At 40.7% G+C, this 22,561-nt stretch overlaps 1 protein-coding gene across 1 annotated transcript in view; it reads right to left on the bottom strand.

Annotated features, from left to right (window-relative positions):
* The window catches only part of LOC124620079 (neural-cadherin-like), a 198,997-nt gene that overhangs the window by 41,953 nt on the left and 134,483 nt on the right, over window positions 1-22,561 (bottom strand). Inside the window, exon 12 of the mRNA XM_047146746.1 lies at window positions 9,383-9,546. Within this exon, the coding sequence (XP_047002702.1) occupies window positions 9,383-9,546 (164 nt within the window). The remainder of the gene's footprint in view (window positions 1-9,382; window positions 9,547-22,561) is intronic.

Raw genomic sequence — 22,561 nt, forward strand, 5'->3', positions numbered from 1 at the left:
AGGAGGCGTCGCTTGCAGTCCACTGAAAGGTGTTTCAGCATCTGACAGTGGATGTGATCTGGCCCGAGAGAGGTATCAGGGCAAGCGGCAAGGGCACTGTGAAATTCCCACTCACTGAATGGAGCATTGCAGGATTCAGAAGTGTGGGTGCGAAAAGAAAGGCTCCGACGTTCCATCCATTCTTTGATGGAGCGGAAGGCCTGGTGGTAATTCGCAGAAGCGCAACTCAGAGCAAAATGCTCTGCCAAGCGGATTGCAATGACGTCGGAGTCAGTACAAACTGCTCCATTCAGTGAGAGCGCAGGGACGCTGACAGGGGTCCGATAGCTGTAGATGCGTCGAATCTTGGCCCAGACCTGCAATGGAGTGACATGGAGGCCAATGGTGGACACATACCGCTCCCAGCACTCCTGCTTGCCTTGGCGGATAAGGAGGCGGGCCCGCGCACACAGCCGTTTGAAGGCGATAAGGTGGTCTATGGAGGGATGTCACTTGTGACGCTGGAGTGCCCGCCGACGATCTTTAATCGCTTCAGCGATCTCAGGCGACCATCGAGGCACAGCCCTCCGCCGAGGGGACCCAGAAGAACGGGGAATGGCAGATTCTGCGGCAGTAACGATGCCGGTGGTGACCGATTGAACCACCGCATCAATGTCATCACTAGAGAGAGGCTCAATAGTGGCAGTGGAGGAAAACAAGTCCCAGTCAGCCTTATTCATAGCCCATCTGCTGGGGCACTCAGAAGAGTGACGTGGTGGCAGTGACAGAAAGATCGGAAAGTGGTCATTGCCACACAAGTCGTCATGCACACTCCATTGGACAGACGGTAAGAGGCGAGGGCTACAGATCGAAAGGTCGATGGCGGAGTATGTGCCATGCACCACGCTGAAGTGTGTGAAGGAACCATCATTTAGAAGTGAAAGATCGAGCTGTGCCAATAAATGCTCAATGGTGGCTCCTCAACCTGTTGCCACTAACCCACCCCACAGAGGGTTACGGGTGTTGAAGTCGCCCAGTAACAAGAAAGGTGACAGCAATTGGGCTAGCAGCGCAGCCAGCTCATGCTGCGCGACATCACCATCTGGTGGAAGGTAAAGACTGCAGACGGTAATAGCCTGTGGCGTCCACACCCTAACAGCGACAGCCTCTAAAGCTGTTTGTAGAGGGACAGACTCGCTATGAAGAGAGTTAAGGACATAGATGCAGACGCCACCAGACACCCTTTCATATGCTGCTCGGTTCTTATAATAACCCTGATAGCCATGGAGGGCGGGGGTTCAGATTGCTGGAAACCAAGTTTCCTGAAGAGCAATGCAGAAGAAAGGATGAAGGCTGATAAGTTGGCGGAGCTCAGCTAGATGGTGGAAGAAACCGCTGCAGTTCCACTGGAGGATGGTATTGTCCATGGCTGAGAAAGGCGTGACGGGACTGGGAAGGCAGATTACGCCGCTGGGTCACCTGCTGCCTCCGATTGAGCACCTGTGCTAGTGGTATCCATGGCGTCTGAAGGACCGGCGAGATCGAGATCCTCAGCGGACGCCAGAATCTCCACCTCGTCCTCAGACGCAGAGCTGGAAGGTTGCGGTGGGGCGGCTGCCACCACAAGTTCCTTGGGCTTAGAGCTCTTCTTCTTGGATTTCTCACGCTGCTCCTTGGGTTTAACTGGCTAGGAGGGCTTCACCGATTCAGTCTCCGGGACTGAGGAGGATTGTGAAGCCCTTCGACCAGCTGATTGTGCGCACTTACGCCACTGTCGGTCGTCAGCCTTCCCACTGGTGGAAACCTGGGAAGGGAGGGACCCAAGGGACCCCTTGCGAGCGTGAGAAGCCTAAGAAGTGGGGCACTTCTCCGGCTTAGAAGCAGGGACGGACGTCCCTGATGGGGGGTGGTGTTGCTCCTGAGGTAGGTGGTGCAGGAGCAACCCGGTGGGTAGAGCCCCCCACTGGCAAGGGGGCAGGAGGAGTTGTACCACTCAGCGATCCGGCCGGAAGTCGTGAAACTGATGGGGCGAGCACAGGTGTTGTAGCAGCGGTGTAGGAAGATGTCATTCTCACAGGATGTAATCGGTCATATTTCCTTTTGGCCTCAGTATAAGTCAGTCGGTCCAGGGTCTTATATTCCATGATTTTGCGTTCTTTCTGGAAGATTCTGCAGTCTGGCGAGCAAGGTGAATGGTGCTCCCCACAGTTAAGACAGATGGGAGGCGGGGCACATGGAGTATTGGGATAAGATGGGCGTCCGCAATCTCAACATGTGAGGCTGGAAGTGCAACGGGAAGACATATGGCCGAACTTCCAGCACTTGAAGCACCGCATTGGGGGAGGAATATAGGGCCTGACGGCACATCGGTAGACCATCACCTTGACCTTTTCCAGTAACGTATCACCCTCGAAGGCCAAGATGAAGGCACCGGTAGCTATCTGATTTTCCTTCGGATCCCGATGAACGCGCCGGACGAAATGTACACCTCTTCGCTCTAAGTTGGCGCGCAGCTCGTCATCAGACTGCAAAAGAAGGTCCTTATGGTAAATAACTCCCTGGACCATATTTAAACTCTTATGCGGTGTGATCGTAACAGCAACATCCCCCAACTTGTCACAAGCAAGTAACCGTCGTGACTGGGCAGAGGATGCCATTTGTATCAGGACCGATTCAGAGTGCATTTTGGACAAGCCCTCCACCTCCCCAAACTTGTCCTCTAAATGCTCAACGAAGAACTGAGGCTTTGTGGAGAGAAAAGACTCCCCATCAGCTCTCGTACAAACTAAGAATCGGGGCGAATAACTGCTACTGCCATCCTGAGATTTACGTTCCTCCCACGGTGAGGCCAGGGAGGGGAACGTTTTCGGATCGTACTTCTGAGCGTTAAATTGAGCCCGAGACTGCTGGCGGCTGGCCACCAGTGAGAGACGATGTACCACGCTTCATTGCGGGTCATCCGCCCTGATGCCACCTACTCCAACCAAGAGCCCTCCCCACGGGCGCCACCCAGCCACAGCAAAGGCCACCTGGCAGGATGGCCATTGCCGGGAGTCCTGATACCCCAGGAGGATAGGCATCTACTCCTTGGCATACGTGGGGAGTTAACAGTGCAGGCATCAGTAGAGCGATCCCTGTGTTGTCAGGGGGCTACAACCAACAGGGTACATGGCGGCCCCACCACAACGGACTGGCTACCGTGCTGGATGTTAGGTAACATGTGGTCCATGGTCGCCGTCAGTGCAGAAAGAGGCACTGCACTGTGCAAGGTGTAATCTGCATGCAGGAATGTAGTTATGCCCAAGAGATGGAGAGCAGGCAGGACTGCAATTCAACAGCGAATAAGCTGGCGAAAGGTCTGATCGCAAGATGGACACAATGCACCAAGTAAGGCGCCCTTCCCCAATCGGCTCGCTCTTCGGAAAATTTTGAGAGATGGAGGTCAAACCCAACAGGGGACCATCACAGAAGCCCGAAAAGTTTGAGACTCCTTTTAGTTGCCTCTTACGACAGGCAGGAATACCGCGGGCCCATTCTTACCCCCGAACCCACAGGGGGGTAAGGTCAGGGAAGCTAAGATGAAATGGCTGCATTAAAAACGTGAAAACATCAAAAAATAAATGACTGTTGGAAGAACTGATTCAGCATATAGGAAAATCGAAATGACCTTCAGCAAAATTAAAAGCATGGGTGGTAATGTTAAGAGTGCAATGGTAATTCCAGTGTTAAATGCAGAAGAGAGAGTGGGTAGGTGGAAAGGCCTCTATGACGAGGAAGATTTGTCTGATGTGATAGAAGAAGAAATAGGAATTGATTTAGAAGAGACAGGGGATCCAGTATTAGACTCAGAATTTGACAGCTTTGGAGGACTGAAGATCAAATAAAGCAGAAGGGATAGATAACATTCAATCAGAATTTCTAAAATCATTGGGAGAAGTGGCAACAAAATGACTATTCACATTGGTATGCAGCATGTATGAGTCTAGTGACATACCATCTGACTTTCGAAAAAAATATCATCTACACAACTCTGAAGACTGCAAGAGCTAAGAAGTATGAGAATTATCGCAAAATCAGCTTAACAGCTCATGCATCCAAGTTGCGGACAAGAATAATGTACAGTAGAATGGAAAAGAAAATCGGGGATGTGGTAGACGATGATCAATTTGGCTTTATGAAAAGTAAAGGCACCAGAGAGGCTATTATAACATTGCAGCTGATAATGGAAGCAAGACTAAAGAAAAATCAAGACACATTCATGGGATTTGTTGACCTGCAAAAAAGCATTTGACAATGTCAAATGGTGCAAGATGTTTGAAATTCTTACAAAAATAGGGGTAAGCTATAGGGAGAGATGGATAATATACAATATGTACAAGAACAAATAGGGAATAATATGCATGGATGACCAAGAATGAAGTGATCTGATTAAAAAGGGTGTAAGACAGGGATGTGGTCTTACATCCATATTGTTCAATCTGTACATTGAAGAAGCAATGATAGAAATAAAAGAAAGGCTAAAGAGTGCAATTAAAATTCAAGATGGAAGAATATCAATGATACAATTCACTGATGACACTGCTATGCTGACTGAAAGTGAAGAAGAATTACATGATCTGCTGAATGGAATGAACAGTCTAATAAGCACAGAATATGAATTGAGAGTAAATCGAAGGAAGATAAAAGTAATGAGAAGTACCAGAAATGAGAACAGCAGAAACTTAACACTGAGCAGAAACCAAACAGAAGAAAATTGACGCATTTGAGATGTGGTGCTATAGATGAATGTTGAAAATTAGGTGGACCGATAAGGTAAGGAATGAGGAGGTTCTGTACAGAATTGGAGAGGAAAGTAATATCTGGAAAACACTGACAAGAAGAATGGACAGGATGATAGGACATCTGTTAAGACAACAGGTGATGACGAAGGAATTCATGGCAGGCTGCCAACTGATGAAAAAGAAACTACTACTTCTCTCCATACGGTGGAGATACTGAGTCACAGGTATGCACAACAAAAAGACTGTCAGAAAGTAGCAAGGCCTTCATTGGAAATAGACAACACACACACACACACACACACACACACACACACACACACACACACACAGCCAGAGACTGTGGTCAAGTGTATGTGAGTTCCATTTGTGTGTGTGTGTGTGTGTGTGTGTGTGTGTGTGTGTGTGTCTGTGTGCGTGTGTGTGTTGCCTATTTCCAATGAAGGCCTTGCTACTTTCTGACAGTCTTTTTGTTGTGCATACCTGTGACTCAGTATCTCCACTGTATGGAGAGTAGTAGTAGTTTCTTTTTCATCAGTTGGCAGCCTGCCATGAATTCCTTTGTCATCACCTGTTGTCTTAAAAGATGTCCTATCATCCTGTCCCTTCTTCTTGTCAGTGTTTTCCAGCTATTCCTTTCCTCTCCAATTCTGTACAGAACCTCCTCATTCCTTACCTTATCAGTCCACCTAATTTTCAACATTCATCTATAGCACCACATCTCAAATGTGTCAATTTTCTTCTGATAGCACACACACACACACACACACACACACACACACACACACACACACAGCCAGAGACTGTGGTCATGTGCATGTGAGTTCCATTTGTGTGTGTGTGTGTGTGTGTGTGTGTGTGTGTGTGTGTGCTATCTATTTCTGATGAAGGCCTTTTTGGCCAAAAGCTTACTTTCTAACAATCTTTTATGTTGTGCCTATCTTAGTTTCAGTATCTCCACTATATGGTGAGTCACAACTACCCTTTTCATAATATTGCCATATTCTATTCTGGCTTTTCCATAGTTTCAAAATATCATATTCATTATTTAAAATAGTTTAAGCACCTCTCAGTTCATAAACTGGACATGAAATGAAATAGTGTTTCAACATGCCTGGAAGAAATGCTTTGGAAGAACAGACAACAATGCTATATATTTGGTACAATATTCCAAAGTGTGATTTAGGCATGGAAAGTGGGTAAAGTAATAGGGTGGCTAATAACCAGATGACAATATAATCAAAACCTTGTTTTGATGATACAAGTACAGATGTGAAACTAATATAACACTGCTGTAACAAATTTTGACAGTCTGTCACCACTGTAAGGTAAAAAGGTAAATTTGTGCATTTAAAATAAATTAATGTCATCATTTTCCCCAAAGGCTGCCTGATTCTTCAAAATTCCAGTTGAAAATATAAAAGCTGCCTCTGTCAAAACATGCAGAGTAATAACATTAATAGTAATAATAATAATGAAAATAATTTATTCAACTTCTAATGATTCATTGCATATGTACAAAAACAGGTTACATAACACAATACTATATATTTCTGAATGTGTCATTGATTAACAAAATGTTTGGACTACAAATAAAATGGTTTGCTTAACACTATTTACACATTTTTTTCCAAAACACTTCTTATTCTGCATGTAAGTATGATATTCTTCTAATTTGTAAAAGGAATTTTGTAGCAGGAATTTCTTTAGTTGAATTTTAAACTTCATTGTGGGAGGGGTCATAACTGCACTGGGTAGTGCACTGAATCAAACAGTATTTATTAGATAATTCCTTCTATTCGGTAGAAGAATATTTCAATAGAGTTAACTGTAACTGATTTTTTCATTTACTAATTTGATGTGCTATTGTGGATTACGATACTCACAATCACTGTTAACATTACTGTGTCTTTCATTTAGCTATTAAGATCTACCATATTCTTTAATGTAATTTTTTCTAAACCTATTAATGTGTATTTTGTCTTATACCAGATATCCTCTTGCAAGAGGTACTTTTATGTATTCCTTTTGTATTATTTGTAATAATTCTGACATGTCCTACATCCATGCGAATGCCTCGCAGTATTGGATTTATGGGATATAAATAAATAAATAAAACATGCATATTGTTTACTATGATTAGCACACTAGTTTTTGTAAACAAACCATGACATTATCCCTTATATTTTTCTCTTCAGATGATTCTTATAGCAATTTTATGAAGTAGCAATAGCTTATTTTGATTTGCTTTGGTTGTTGCACCCCAAATTTCTATTTCGTTATTCAGCTGACAGTAAAATAAAGCACTGTATGTAGACTTTAGGAAAATGGTGTCTTTGAAGAACTTGCTAATCACATTAACTGCAAATATATTCTTAGACAATGTGCATGCTAGAGTGTCAACCTGTGTGTCCCATTTCAGATTGTTTTGAATTGTTAAACAGAGAAATTTTATGCTAAACTCTTTTTTTACAATTCCAATGCCTAGGTATAGTTTAATTTCATCATTAAAAACACTCCAATGTCTATGTATAGTTGAATATCACCATTAAAACTACTCTGGTGCTAACATTTAAGTGGCTTTCATTAAAGTCTTGAACAATTTCATTTGTCACATTATCACAATGGGTCTTTAGTTGATTAAATGTTTCCTTTTCACACAAGACAGGCATATCATCCTCATTCAGAACTATTTTGTAACTCTGAGTGCAATATTCTATGTCATTTACATAAATAACAAACAGAAGAGAACCCAGTGCACAGCTCTGGGGCACTCCATATTTTGGATTACTGATTTTGGATTTGTGAACACCACTTTCAGTTTTAAGCAGTGAAAACTATTTTTGGTTACTAATGTAGGACTTGATTATGTCATGAGCAGTGCCTCTGATACCAATGTTCCATAGCTTATCCAAGAAGATAGTTGCGTTCACACAGACAAAGATTTGATGCCACTTACTGCCTTGTTAATTATCTGAGCATATATCATGTCAGTTAATTTACATTCTAAGAAGTCATTTTGATTTTCAAACCTTAGGTTGTGCTTACTGAGAAAATTTATAATTTTTTTATATATGACTTTTTCAACTCTTTTGGAGAAGACAGGTAGTGTCAAGATTGGTCTGTAATTTTCAATTTTGCATTCTCAATCCTTTTTGTTACCTTTTTACTTTAGTGTTAATTAACTTTTAAATTTTTTTGTAATAAAACCGTCCCAAAATGATAAAGAGGTTTATTTATTTACAGTTGACTGGTTTTGGCCACTGTTTTGGTCATCACCAGACTGTTTACTCCATGGAAGTCTGCTGAAGCTGATGAAGAGCAGACACCACTCTAAAAGGCTTATAACCACTGGTTGTTTGTGTTCTAGAGTGGTGCCTACTCTTCACCAGCTTCAGCAGACTCCCATGTAGTAAGCAGTCTGATGACCAGAACAGTGATGGAAACTACTCACCAGTAAATAAATAAACATCTTTATCAGGTTGAGACTGTTTTATTATAAAAAAAATTAACATTTGTTATAAACACTGACTTTCCAGTAGAAACAAGGTAAAATGTTACAAAAAATCCTATTTAACTTACCGAGTGTCACTTTCATGTGTCTGATTGCGTCATTTGCTTGATTTTTTTTGCTACATCATTTGTACCTTCCAGGATTGTGACACAATCATTTGATGAGAAAGATTCACTATCGTGCATATGACTCCACCACAGAAGAAAGAGGCACTGCGGGTTGAACGTGAGCAACAGCTGTAAAGCTGTCTCAGATACTTGAAATGTTTTGTGCTATTCTGCAACTATAACTGTCTCCATACATCAGAATCCATCCTGTCTTGTGTTTTTGATTCACCTCACTTGTTCCTATTGTTTTCTTATCGGAATCATTCTGCACAGATCAGTTTATAAAAGCTTAATGTCCTTTTACATGTTGTCACGTGCAGGAGTGTGGCTGCTTTATGTTGCTGCTTACGTGGGCAGATTAACAACTCATGGAACAGTTTAAGATTAAACAGAACAACAAAACATTTCCTAAAATATTTGCCTCAGTAGCCAAGCAGTCAACATGACAGACACTCATGCAGGGAACCTGGGGTCGATTTCCAGCACTGCCAGGGATTTTTCCTTGGTGGGAGGACTGGACTAGGGTGCACTCAACCTTGTAATGCCAGTTGAGGAGCTAACAGATTGAGAGGTAGTGACTCGGAGATCAGAACGTTGACAATGGCTGAGAGTGTGGTGTGCTGATCCCAAACTCCTCCATACACATGCAATGATGAATGACTGAGAATGACACAGTGATCAGTCAACTAGTGCATAGTCCTCAGGGCCTGATCATGGGGTTTCCTTTCTTTTCCTTCCTTTATGGAGTATTATGTCTGATACTAGACAGTGACAAAATTGCTTGTTTGGTATTAATTTTATCTGACACTGTCTTTTTTCTGGGCATAAGCATTAACTAGTATTATTACTGAGATATGAGGCTGAAGGCTGTTGCCTTTTGAGCTAGGAAGTAAAAAAAATTCAGTCAAGGCAATGGCTACAAAAGATCTCTCTGACAAACACTTTTGCTTGTGGTTAATTTCTATAGTTAAAATATTCAAGAATAGTGAAAAGTACATCCTCACCTTCCTGCTTCTATACCTTTCTTGATTTTTATCATTCCTGATTTCTCATCAAGTATAAATTTATCAGGCTGATGTCCATGCCAAAAGAACCTTTTATCAGGAAAGTCCCAGTCATCCGCATCATCAACAAAAACTCTGCCAATTTCAGCTTCTGAGGTATGTACCTATTAACATAAAAGAAAAAAAAAGCAAGCAACCACTAACTTTTAGTATTCTTTGTTGTCTGATGCATCAATGTTCCATTATGCTCTAACTAAAATGGTTTACAGTTTCAATCTGTGAAATTATATAAACAAGAATAGAATGCAAGGTTAATACTTAAATGCACTGAAGCTATTTTTATGCGTCACAGTAGTCTCTACTCACACATGCTCAATGTGCACTTTTTAATGACTTTGTGACAACAACAACAAATGACGCTATTTTGACCGGACTGTAACACACCCGACTGACATAAAACAGAGAAAGTTACCAAAAACAGTTCATTTCTATCATGTTATTTCCTTCTGGGTTTTTGTATTTTATTTTTATGTAATAATCTTGGCTTCGTTCCAAGAGAGATCAATTATGAACAGTATGAATGTTAAATGCTCAGGAGAAACACGCACCAACCAGGACTTATAAGGGGCGATCAAAAACTTTCTGTTTGAGGGCACTGCTGCATCATATATGCAACACAGCATAACTCTGATGTCAGTATACATGCACTAACATGTAGGCAAGGGATTAGTGTGCTATTTGTGTCTTTCCGACATGTGTGCGGTAAATGCGAAAATGTGAACTATGGTGACGTTATTACCAAATTCATCCAAACAGGACCAATGTGCTATTGTTATTTTCTTGGCTGCTGGAGGATAAACACCAGGAGACATCCACTGGAGAATGAAGAATGTGTAAGGGGCAGAATGTCTGTTGAAAATGACCACTGTGGAATGGTGCACCAAGTTCCTGCAGTATTGGCTGCTATCTGGTCACCCACATTTTCAAACACACAAGCTACCAATTACGCTGCTGCATTTGCTACAGCTGCCACTGCAGCATGAGGGTGCTGCCATGAACGATTACACCACTGCCAATAAGATGCAAACATCCCCTCTCCAGAGTTCCAGTAGGGATGTACTTAAGTTCAAACATTCATGCACTGACCCCATTTTTGAGTGTTTGCCAGTTGAATAACATTTACAGACTCTCAGAGTGGCCAGGGCTCAACATCTTCTGAACAGACATTATATTGAAGAGTGACAGATTTATAAATCTTTTGTATCGGTATACACTCCCACATTCACATCTACTGTTAGCAACTGCCAGTGCAAATACAGCAACAAAGTTATGAATTATTTTTACTGTTTGATATTACATCTAGAATAAATTAATATCTGAATCCTCTGTTCATGAACAGCATCTGCTCCTCGGTTCTGAATCCACTAAAGAATGACTTGGCATGCAAGGAAGTCATGACAGTTCCTTGCTGGTTTGACCTGATAAAAGATGGCGATCAATTTGGGAGGCTTGCCTCACCATTATGGACAAAAACAAGTAGACAGTTGGTGATGCAATTAGGGTGGACTGGTGCAAAACCATTCTTGTCATAGTAAATGATCTCAACATCAGCTTCAGTAGCATGCAATACATTATCCAGCTGGAATCAGGGTACAATATGGTCTGCGGCCAGTAAATACCTGAGTACTGAACTCCAATCAAACTGAAAACCGGATGGCTATTTGTCTGAAGCACCTGATGCATTTCAATGTTGAAGGCAACATATTCCTTGAACACATTGCTGCAGGTAATGAAAGCTACTACCACTGCTGGGAACTGGAGTCAACAGCATAGCTGTCATCCATCATCCCCTACACCCAACAAATTTCAAGAGTGAGCACTCTGCTGGAAAGGTAATACTCAATCTGTTTCTTGATTACTGGGCCCCTTGATTATTGATTACAAGGAACCTGGTGTCTCCATCACTGGTGAATGGTACCGTGCAATGGTGTAGATATTATGGTATTGCAATTAAGGCAAAACATTCAGAAGAACTGCAACAAAGGATGCTGCTGCTTCATGATAACACACATTCCCATACTGCAAATGTTGTAACACAGAAGTTATGCCATCTAAAGTATGAGACACTTGAGCATCTACAGTTCTGATCTCTCCCCAAGCAATTGTTTCACCTTTGATCCTATCAACAATTCCTATCAGATGAGACTTGTCTTGGGATAGTAGTGTGTTGCACTGAATCATTCAAGGCATGGATGTTACTGAGTGATGAGTGGATGCTTCTGAACAGTAGTTTGTTTGGAGCCAGTGGAGGAGACTGTCAATGATATTGTTTGTGGACAAGGTCAATGATGTAGAAAACAGAGAGAAATGCCTTGGAATTGTTATTGGTCTTGGGGCAGATATGTTTACCATGAGCTGAGCTTAATTTTGCACGCAAGTCTTGGAGTTTTGGAAATCAGCATGCTTGAAGATGAGTTGGGATTATGTGAATTTCAGTCTGGAAAAAGAGTTAAGCTGTAGAAGAAAGTAGAAGAGTCATTCTTCATCATAAGTCCAGATGACAAAGATATCAATAGATCTGTATCAAGGTATTGGGCACAGCTTTCGGAAAATGCCTCTTCCATGTGGCCCATGCAAAAGCTGACAGTGTCATCCTGTTTCCCAAAACTGTCACTCTGATGTGTTTATGGTTACATGTAAATATGGGAATGAAAAGTTGTTGGCATAATATAAGTAGAGGAAGCTGTATGTTTAACTCACCATATAATTGAGGTGCTGAGTGATTGATAGGCACGTAAACAAGACAAAAATGTTGCTAAGCTTTTGAATGAGCCTTCACACTAATGATGTACAAGCATGTAACGAGAAGAATGGCTATGTTTTACCATCCAGCTATATTGTGCTGGTACTGCAGCTTGATTGGAGTGAGAGGAAGAAAAGTGGGGAATGGGAAGGGAGGGTTGGAGGGAAAAGCGTTGCTGATGGCTGGGAAGGAAAAACAGCAAGTGCACAGTATTGGAATGTGGCATCGGTGCGATCACTTTGGTGCAAGCAGGGGGAGCTGTCTTTGGTGCACAATGACATGGAAGAGTGGACTAGGAGGGGCAGACAGAACAGACAAAGAGACTGTAAGTATAATATAAGTGAGGTAGGCAACATACAGACGGGAGTGAAGTGGGAAAACAGTAACACTGTAAAATGTGTTCTATGACTACATAATCCAGCCTCTTTTACTCATCCATAACAATACATACTCCAGGCTCATTACAGGCAAAAACTCAACATTAAAGGCAGGGCCACATTGGAAAGTTCTCATCATTCTCCAGCACAGCATTTCAGCACAGATCACAGCATTTCAATAGGCGTAACTGTGACAACGCTGACATGAATGGACAAAGGTAAATTATCCACTTTGGGGATGTCCATTACAAAGTTGTTGAACATGGTCTACTGCATGACTCAAGAGATCTGAGTGTCTGCTAAATTACATGGGCCATTTTATCATAAGTAGTCAATCTATTAAAAAAAAAAAAAAAAATATTCTTAGCCTCCCCTCCCACATATCCAACAGATTGTCTCTGTTTATTGTAAACTTTTGGTATTTTTCTTATAATTCTCTGCCATTTTCTCTTCATCTTATATATTTACATTCACCACTCACATTATTGCTCTATAATCTGTAAACTGATTTTGACACATTTGTGCTGTTATTCAGCTTGCTCATTATGAGTCATAGTCCTTGATGTTAAATTGCCTGCTGTGCTGCTCCTCCAGTTACACAGCATTTGTGAGTTGAGCAGAGAGTGTTGCCTGTTCTTTGAGGAGTGGAAAGTGGTGCTGTGCTTGAAAAGGAGCACTCCCTTTCTGACAGAAGCAACAAAAACTTGGCAGCAGATGTCTCCCTTGGTCTTACTGACAAGCTGCTATTCCAAGATAGTTAAAGTCTAATTTATTAGTTTTTATGAAATAAATTTGAAATTGTTTGCAGTTTTTATTTCCTATTTGTCTAATGGTTCACCAAATCTGCTTCATGACAACTGGACCCAGCTTTCCATACCCCATCCTAACTAGTTAGCCCGTTAAATTCTGATAAGTATTTAATCACTCTATAGGCCAGTTGCATGTTGGCAGTAGAGTGCAGTTGTATCAGTTTTGGCCAAATGTTTGGTAATATTCAACTGCAGCTTAGACTTAATTCAAGAGTCAAGAGTTTGTCATTAATTGTTTGTCATTTGATGTACTACTGTAAGATGTGCTCTTTTCTAGAATGGCTGCATGGATGGTCCCTGACAGAAGCAGTAGGTCTATGAACTTACAGTACACATGCAGCAGCTCACTGGCAGTGCCACAGATTACACCAATCCACTGCGGGAGGTGCTGAATCAGCTGGTAGTTTCTTCTGATCTTTCAGTGAAACAGGTGAGAACAATCATATCCCATACTGAAGCCATGTTATAAGAAACAGTCCTTGTAGTTTCTTTCCTTGAAATAGATCACCCTTCGCATTTGCAACTTAAGCACACTGCATCTAAATTGCTCCATAATAGCAACCATTTGAAGGATTTTCATGGCATCACAGGGATTAGTTTTAAAAATAAAAGCCCACTGAAGATGCTACAACTGCAGTGAAACATGTTTGGGTTAAAAAACAAAATTGTGTTTTGCTAAAGGTGGACCCTATCCAAAAATATATGTATTATTAAAGCAAACATGGAAAAAAGAGCTTGAACCCCAAGATGATTATTTTGACGCCCTGCCAGGCATTTCCGAGCAAGCTCTACAAGAAACCACACCAAGTGGTAAAAAGATGAAAAATAAAAGCCCACTGAAGATTCTGCAACTGCAGTGAAATATGTTTGGGTTAAAAAACAAAACTGTGTTTTGCTAAAGGCAGACCCTAACCAAAAACATATGTATAATAAAAGTACAGCTGTTGGTATTTACTGTCTTCAAGCCTTTCACTAGCTGCAGTCCCATTGCATTTACATAAGATGGAACTACAGAAACTTGATTGTTGGAAGGACTGACTTGGCATACAGAAAAGCAAGGACAATAACACTAAGAGTGCAATGGGAATTCCACTGTTACATGTAGAGGAGAGAGCAGATAGGTGGAAAGAGTACATTGAAGGTGTCTATGAGGGGGAGGACTTGTTAGATGATACGATAAAACAAGATTCAGGAGTTGCCAGGGAAGAAATAGGTGACCCAGTATTAGAATCAAAGTTTAAAAAAAACTTTGGATGACTTAATATCAAATAAGGCAGGAGGGATTGATAATATTCCACCAGAATTTCTAAAATATTTGGCAGAAGTGGCAACAAAATGAATATTCATGTTGGTGTGCAGAGTGTACACATCTGGCGATAGACCATAAGACTCTCTGAAAACATCGTTCACACAATCCCAAAGACAGCATGAGCCAACAACATTGAACATTATTGCACAGTCAGTTTAACAACTCATCCAAGTTGTTGAAAAAATGCAAAACAAAACTGTCCTTTGGTTAGGTGACTATCAGTTTGACTTTATTGAAAGGTATACATACAAGAGAGGCAGTTTTGACATTGTGGTTGATAATGGAAGCAAAACTGAAGGAAATCAAGGCACATTCATAGGATCTGTTGACCTGGAAAAAGCACTCAAAAATGTAAAATGGTGCAAGATGTTCAAAATTCTGATAAAAGTAGGTATAAGATATATGGAAAGATGTTAATATACAATAAGTACAAGAATCAATAGGAAACAATAAAACTGGAAGACCAAGAATGAAGTACTTGGATGAAAAAGGGTGTAAGACAAAGCTGTAGTCTTTCACACCTACTGTTCAATCTGTACATCAAAGAAGCAATGATGAAAATAAAAGAAATGAATTAAAATTCAGGTTGAAAGGATATCAATGGTAAGATTTGCTGATGACACTGCTATTCTCAGTCACACTGAAGAAGAATTACAGGATCTGTTGCATGGAATGAATAGTCTAATGAGTACAAAATATGAATTGAGAGTGAATCAAAGAAAGATAAAAGTAATGAGAAGTTGCAGAATTGAGAACAGCATATTTGAATGCACCCCCCCCCCCCCCCTTAAAAAAAATCTTTTTTTCTTAACACATACTATTCAGCTTCTTCTACAAGCCTAAGCACTCAGCTTCATCAAAATCTGCTTTATTCCACACTTATACAACAGAGCACACAGCCTGCTTTTGCAAAATCCATGTCACGTGAATGTAGGGGTCTTTTAAAAACTCACTTTACGCTACTTAATTTGCCAAAGGTGTTAGAGGTATTGTTGGTTTTTCTCATAATTTGTTTAATGTGTGATGTGATAGATGTCAGAGCAAGGATTTTTCTGTGTTATGGTATTCCTGGTATAAATGTTTTTCTTGGTGCCATCTAAGCTGACATTTGGTGTGGCAACTGATGGGAGCTACCATTAGCCACTGCGAAGGATGTCTATTTAGTTTGATGGACAGTATTAAACTATGTTTGTTGATGATAGCTGTTACGTGAGTTGGTTACCAGTTTCCACCATTTTGTGGAAATTAAGTGTAGAAGACTAGACTTGTGTTAAATAGTGACTATGGAAGGTGATGGTTAATATAATATTCCTGTGAGTGAAACAAGTGGTGACTGTAAAAGATGAGAAAAGCAGTAGTCAAATATCTCCAAAACAAAATCATCTCAATATTCAAAGCAAAATGCTGTGTCTGGTATCAACTGCCAGCATTCCGAAAGGAGGGTGTCAAGCAGTCATGGAGGGAAAGACTGCTGTACAGTCAAATTCTCTTATGCTGATTTACCATATTTCAGTAATTTATTATATTAGTCAGGAGATAAGAGCGAGTAAGATGCTCCTGCTGTTGTACATGGATACCTTAGCACCAGCCAGATACGTTGGAGATCCCATTGAAGTTAAGGCTTCTAAACCAGTGTGTATCAAGCATAAGATAAAACTTTGAGACGGATTCAAAGTACCAGTTTGTGATGCTACATTTTACAAAATAGCAAGTGTATTGTGGGGTCACTTAGCCTGGATTGTTTGGCACTATTGAGAACATGGGACTGCACTACTGGAACGAAGAGGTGGCTGAAGAGGAACTCACGATGACATAGCTATGACTCAATGTCATTACAACAGAGAGAAAATGAGTAGGTTACATTTTCCCCCCAACATTAAAAGTAAATAAAATGTGGGAAAAGTTTTGCAAAGAACAAAGGCAAGCAGGCAATAAAAGCTGCTGCGTGTCAAAATTTAAGACAGTGTTTTACAAGAATTCTAATCTCGGGTGTGATAAACTTCACAGTGAGACCTGTTCAATATGTAAGAAGCTCCAACTTAAAATAAAGGTTTCAGAAACTGAAGAATGCCAGGAAGTGTGTAAAACTAACCTGTGCTTGTGTAAAGCCTGCACAAAGAAGTTCCACAGCATCATGAACAAATATTCTGAAGATACTATATGAACTGTCTTTGACATACAACATAATGAACCCCTGGGGGACACATGACAGGTATGGTTCTATAACCTGATTGTGGTGATACATGAACCAAAGCAAGGTGTTGGTGAAGTTTTTTGACGTACTTGGTGTGAAAGAGAAGCTAGGAGAGTGCAAATGAAATTTCATCTGCACTACAATATTTTTTCCTACATTATTTGGAAGACAGGAGGACAGATATCGGTAAGAAAGGTTTGAAACTTGAGCTTTCATCAGATTCGAGCAACAGTCAGAACTAGAGTTCTATAATGCTCTGTATGCCGGTACATTTTATGGAACGGACTGCAGTGTTCTCAGAACTAACCCAATATTTTCCTACTCATGGATACAGTTTCATTCCACTGGATCATACAGTTTCATGCCACTGGATCATATGTGCAGTAGAGTTGAGAAGGAACATCAGAAGAAAGAAATCATATCACCTTGTGAATATAGGAATATTCTAGTAAAGTTTTGAAAGGTGCTGCTGTGAGGAGGAGATTGTGATCAGATTTGATGTGCTATGAAAACAACGTATTTCCCTGGATCGGAGGTGTGTGGTGATGTTTTGAAGAAGGATGTTCCTTTGTTCAAAACCATGAAACGTGCTGCAATTATTCCCAAGATAAACCATATGAGTGCAGAAAAGAAGAAGGCTGTAATGAAGCTAATGCATTTCCATATCATTACTAAGGATGCAACAAGCTTCTACATCGGCATACTCTCTGCAAGTGGTGAGGAATATGAAAATCACAGCAGCTCACAGAGAATTTATGAGGATGAAGAGTCCTCTGAAGCTGTGTAGAAGAGAAAAAAAAAGTTATTTCAAAACTTTAATGTAGAAAATAGACATTTAATATTCAAGTGTCATACTATCTAGTTTGAGCACAAAGTGAGTTTTGAAAAAGAAAATGGTTTTTTTCTACTCCCAGCAGTTGATAAATTATCAAAAATTTTATGTATATGCAAAGACCATCTTAAAACACATTCAGAATATTTGTTAATTGTAAAAAAATTCTCTCTAAACTTGCTTGTTAATTAAATAAATGTGTCTACTGCAAAATTTTATTTTTTTAATAAAGCAAGTTCTGCAAAAATGGTCCTCAAATGGGGATCACAAAATAAAAAAATAAAAATTAAGGAATTCTGCTACCTAGGTTGAAAATAACCCATGATGGATGGAGCAAGGAGGCCATGAAAAGCAGACTAGCAGAGGTGAAAAAGGGCCTGGCCAAGAGAAGTCTACTAGTAACAAACATTGGCCTGAATTCAATGAAGAAATTTCTGAGAATGTACGTTTGGAGCACAGCATTGTATGGTAGTGAATCGTGGACAGTGGGAAACCTGGAACCAAAGAGAAGTGAAACATTTGCGACGTAGTCCTACAGAAGAATGTTGAAAATCAGGTGACCTGATAAGGTAAGGAATGAGGAGGTTCCCCACATCTACTTTGCCACTCGTGTTATTAAAAATTCCCTACATTTGGTCCTGTTCTCAGGATGAGTGACCCCAGATACAGTTATTACATTAATCACATTTTAAATTGTGGATCGACGATTTCACTTGGAAGTTTAGGTTTAGGGTGACACATGGATTACCAGGTATCTTCAAGGCTGATTTTATTCAGCATACTGACCTTGGACTGGATCATTTTTAGGGCAAATTGTGTCACCTGATGGTATTAGCATTGACCAAGAATGTACTCAAGATATTTATGCTTCTGATTTACCCAGAAATACTAAGGATATAGCCTGATGTATTGGAATAATTTTTTTTTTTTTACCAATTTTATAGCAAATTTTGACCAGCTGGCAAGCCCCATGAATGAAATAAGGAACAAGGGAAAAAATTCCAATGATGTGAATCCTTCTGCATTTCAGGGTTTAAAAATGCCTTGCCCAGTGTAACAGTCCTGGCAATTCCAGGTTTCTCCAAAGAGAATGTACTGGAGAGTGAAACATCTATGTCTGGTGTTGCTGGGCTATTGCTGTAGGAATAGCACATAGTTAGGTGTCTTGTGGTTTATGCATCACAAAACTTATCTGACTTGAAGAGCGAGTATTCTGTTCATGAGTAGGAGGTGTGGTTATCTTCAGTGGGTAAAAGTTCTGGATGTTTATAGAAGACTGTCCTTTCCATCCTGAAACTGACAATCAGACCATTAGTTGGGTACTTGGGAGACCAAGGCGTACTGAGCATATTGCTACAAGAGCCAACAGTAATTTGACTTTCCAATTTAAGGTTCAGTATATCATGCAGTTAGAGAATATTGTGGTGGATACCTTGAGCTGCACCTTTGTGGAGAGGAACAACCTCATGTTAGTGAAAATTGTTCAGAACTCCTGCTTGACTGAATCCACCTTATATTGGCAGACTTTCCCCTCTTATTTAAGTGTTTTATGATATGTAAATATGCATATTCTAAGCTTAATCTGATTAAGTTAGGTGGGTGATTATATGGTCTGGTATCAATTGAAGAATAATGTGTTGTGTTGGATTAGTCATGGAGACCGAGACTGTGAAATTATGATGCCCCACAATTTGATTCCTAAATTTGGCTCCCATTTAAATTATATCACGAGTGCCCTGTTGGCAGTAATCTGGGAGTGTTTAAGGGTAGGATGAAGTTCAGGAGAATATTTTCTCTGGAAGGGGAGGGTCAAAGACATCAGAATGTTGGTCTAAGCATGTACGCTTCATGGGATAAGTAGGCCGGTGATGAATACTTATCATGGTTTACTGGCATCTAATGTAGTGGATTTCACAAGGGAGAACATTTATATTGATTTTGTGGGCCCTTCTTGCTTTCAAAACATGGTAACCAATTTACACAGGTTTGTGTTGATGCACTTCTGTTGATTAGCCCAGACACCGGAGGCCATGGTGAGTGGTACTATTCATTGCTTACAGTCCATATTTAGTACTTCTGGTCCTCCACAATATCTGGTTTCTGACATTGCTATGGCATTTAAATCCAACATGTTGCTCAGTTTCCAATTTGGGATGGGTAAAGCACGTGTAAACACTACACCATATTTTCCCAATCCATCCTTCATTGAGTGGGTTAATCATACCTTAAGACTGGCATTTATAGGTTGCCACCATCATGATTATTCTCTCTGGGATTAGTCCTAGCAGTGGCTTTCCATTGCCTTTATTACCCTTGTCCATGAGGTCCAAAAGTAAGCTCCTGTTGCTCTTATGTTTACTTTTAAGCCTAATTGTCCGAAGGCCAACTTGTGGAATACTAATGATTTCTTCCTGCACCAGATCAGTGTGATGCAAATCTAGGAGAACTCCAGAGGAGCCATGGACAGTTTGAGATCCTCTTGTGCTCTTAAGCAGAGAAGGTATGATGTTGGGAAATGGCTAACCTCCAGGGGATACATTTTGGATTCCCAACTCTGGTGTAGCTAGTACACCTACTGACAGAGTTGTGGGCAAGTTGCTGCTCCAGTTTAGGGGACATGTGGAGGACGTGAAATTTGTTATGCTGGTAAAAGTAAAGTTGTTTGGTATGACTGGCTGGAAGACTCCAAGAGGCACGTTCCACCTCCTGAATTAGAAATGTGTTTTCTATCCTTTGCACCCACAGGCACCTTTCCTTCAGGAACTGTGAGCAATATGTGTTGTTTAAGTGTAACTGTAATGTGTGTGTGGTATGGTGTCATGTAGGTATTGGATGATAATGGGAGAAGGGAGACGGTGAAACACAGTGCTGGCACATAGCCTGTTCCTCTCGAATAGCATCAAACAGTCTGCAAGCTTGACGTCCACTGGTGATCAGGGACTTTATGTTACACCCTCCTGTCTCCCATAACTTAAAGGCAAAGAGAGAACTGTCAGCAATGCATGGTGTACATGTATGGTCTCCCATCCATATACTGGTCACACTCAATGCTGCATTCTGAGAGGAACTGGTGTATCCACTGTTGTATGGCTGTTGACTTTTACCATGGTGACCATCTCGGTCAGAAATCCTGCATGGTGACCATCTCGGTCAGAAATCCTGAAGTGCAGAATCTATCTATCCATCTCAAGCTAAGGCCTATTTGAATGACAAATTGTTATCATTTTTGTCTGAACATTTATATTTACACTAATTGTAATCAGAAAGGGCAGTTTTGCTGTTTGAATTTGTTGCTGTAATTATGTCTCTATACTGTGTAAGTTTTGTTGCTTATGAGTAATTGAGGTTGAGGAATAAGCCCAACTTGCGCTTCCACGACCAGTCATTGTCCACTTCTATGCGAGCAAGAAATTATAAAGCAAAGGTATCTCTTGCTGGCAGTTCAACAGGAAGCAACTTGTGCACATGGGTAATTTTGAATGGATAGCAAGGAAGGATGTTTCATAGGATTTTATGCACCATGCTCACAGGTATGTCCAATGTCCGGGCAATTCTCCGTGCACTACATGGTTGCACACCACCACTCATCTCCTCCTGCATTGCTCTGGCCACTGCTTCCACTGACATCAAACCAATTCATTTCCTCCTCTACCAGGTTGCACACAAAAAGAACCAGATTTTTCGAATTTCAGCATCATTTTCTCCAGACCAATGGCAGTCATCAGACCACTGCATTTTTTTCAAACCCTTCAGTATCTGGAACTTCTGCAGTGCGATGTGTGCAGAGTCATCCTTCTTGTAATACCACTTTGCAAGCAGAGTGCAATCCTACAATGAGACAGTCATGGCAAATGTTGCAGACACGAAAGGAGGAAAAGCCTTGTACCTGGCTTGTTTATACCAACTTCAGTGGGTCATGCGCATGACAGGTGTTTCCAGTTACATATTCTGGCACATACAGCGCCATCTATTGATTAGTTTTCACACTATGTTTTTTCTTCTGCCATATGTTTTCCCCCTTCTCTGATAATATTCTGTTGCAATTTGAGGTCATTCTGACAAGTGGTGTTATTTCTATTGTGTTTTGAAAGTTTAATTATAATCACCTTGTATATTAAGCAAGGAGATGCTGGAATTGTCTCCATTCATTGTTTAAGCACTTGCTTAGCAAATTGCTCATTACACTCTGTACTTCTCTCTGAGAAATGGTGGCAATTTCTTGACAGATGTTAGATTTAAGTTCATCTAAAGTGGATGGATTCCATTTGTACACTTTCCCTTTTAATATCCCCCACAGATAAAAATTTCAGGGGCTTAAATTGGGGGGACAAGGGGTCACATATTAGTGATAACTCTATCTTGAAGCACATCATGAATTTTCTGTAATTAGAAGCTGTCTGTATGTGCCATTGCAGAGTCCTGCTGAAAGGTCACCAAAACACTGTCTCTTTCAGTTAATTGCCCCCAAAAAAGGCCACAAAGTATTTTCCATATATCTATCACTGTCAATTGTTTCCTGTAAAATAATAGGGCCTATTGTTTTCTCCACTGACATTACACTAGACTCCTATTTTTTGATCATGCAGGGACACCTCATGTGTTACATTTGGCTTTTCAGAACTCCAACAATGATTATTATGTGAAGTAATGTATCGACTTAGGTGGAACTGTGATTCATTCACAAAAAAACTTAGGTGAAGGTCATTTTCTGTCATGCATACTATTCAAAATCCTTTCACCTTCCCCACCAGTGCCGCCACTGCCTGGCTACCACCAGGGAGAAGAAATCCACCTCAGACTGTTGATTGTTCACTTTGTGCTAAATAAATAATAAGACAAAGCTCAAATGTTTGTG

Source organism: Schistocerca americana, chromosome 6 (assembly GCF_021461395.2).
Source record: "Schistocerca americana isolate TAMUIC-IGC-003095 chromosome 6, iqSchAmer2.1, whole genome shotgun sequence".
In the NCBI taxonomy this organism is placed as follows: Eukaryota; Metazoa; Arthropoda; class Insecta; order Orthoptera; family Acrididae; genus Schistocerca; species Schistocerca americana.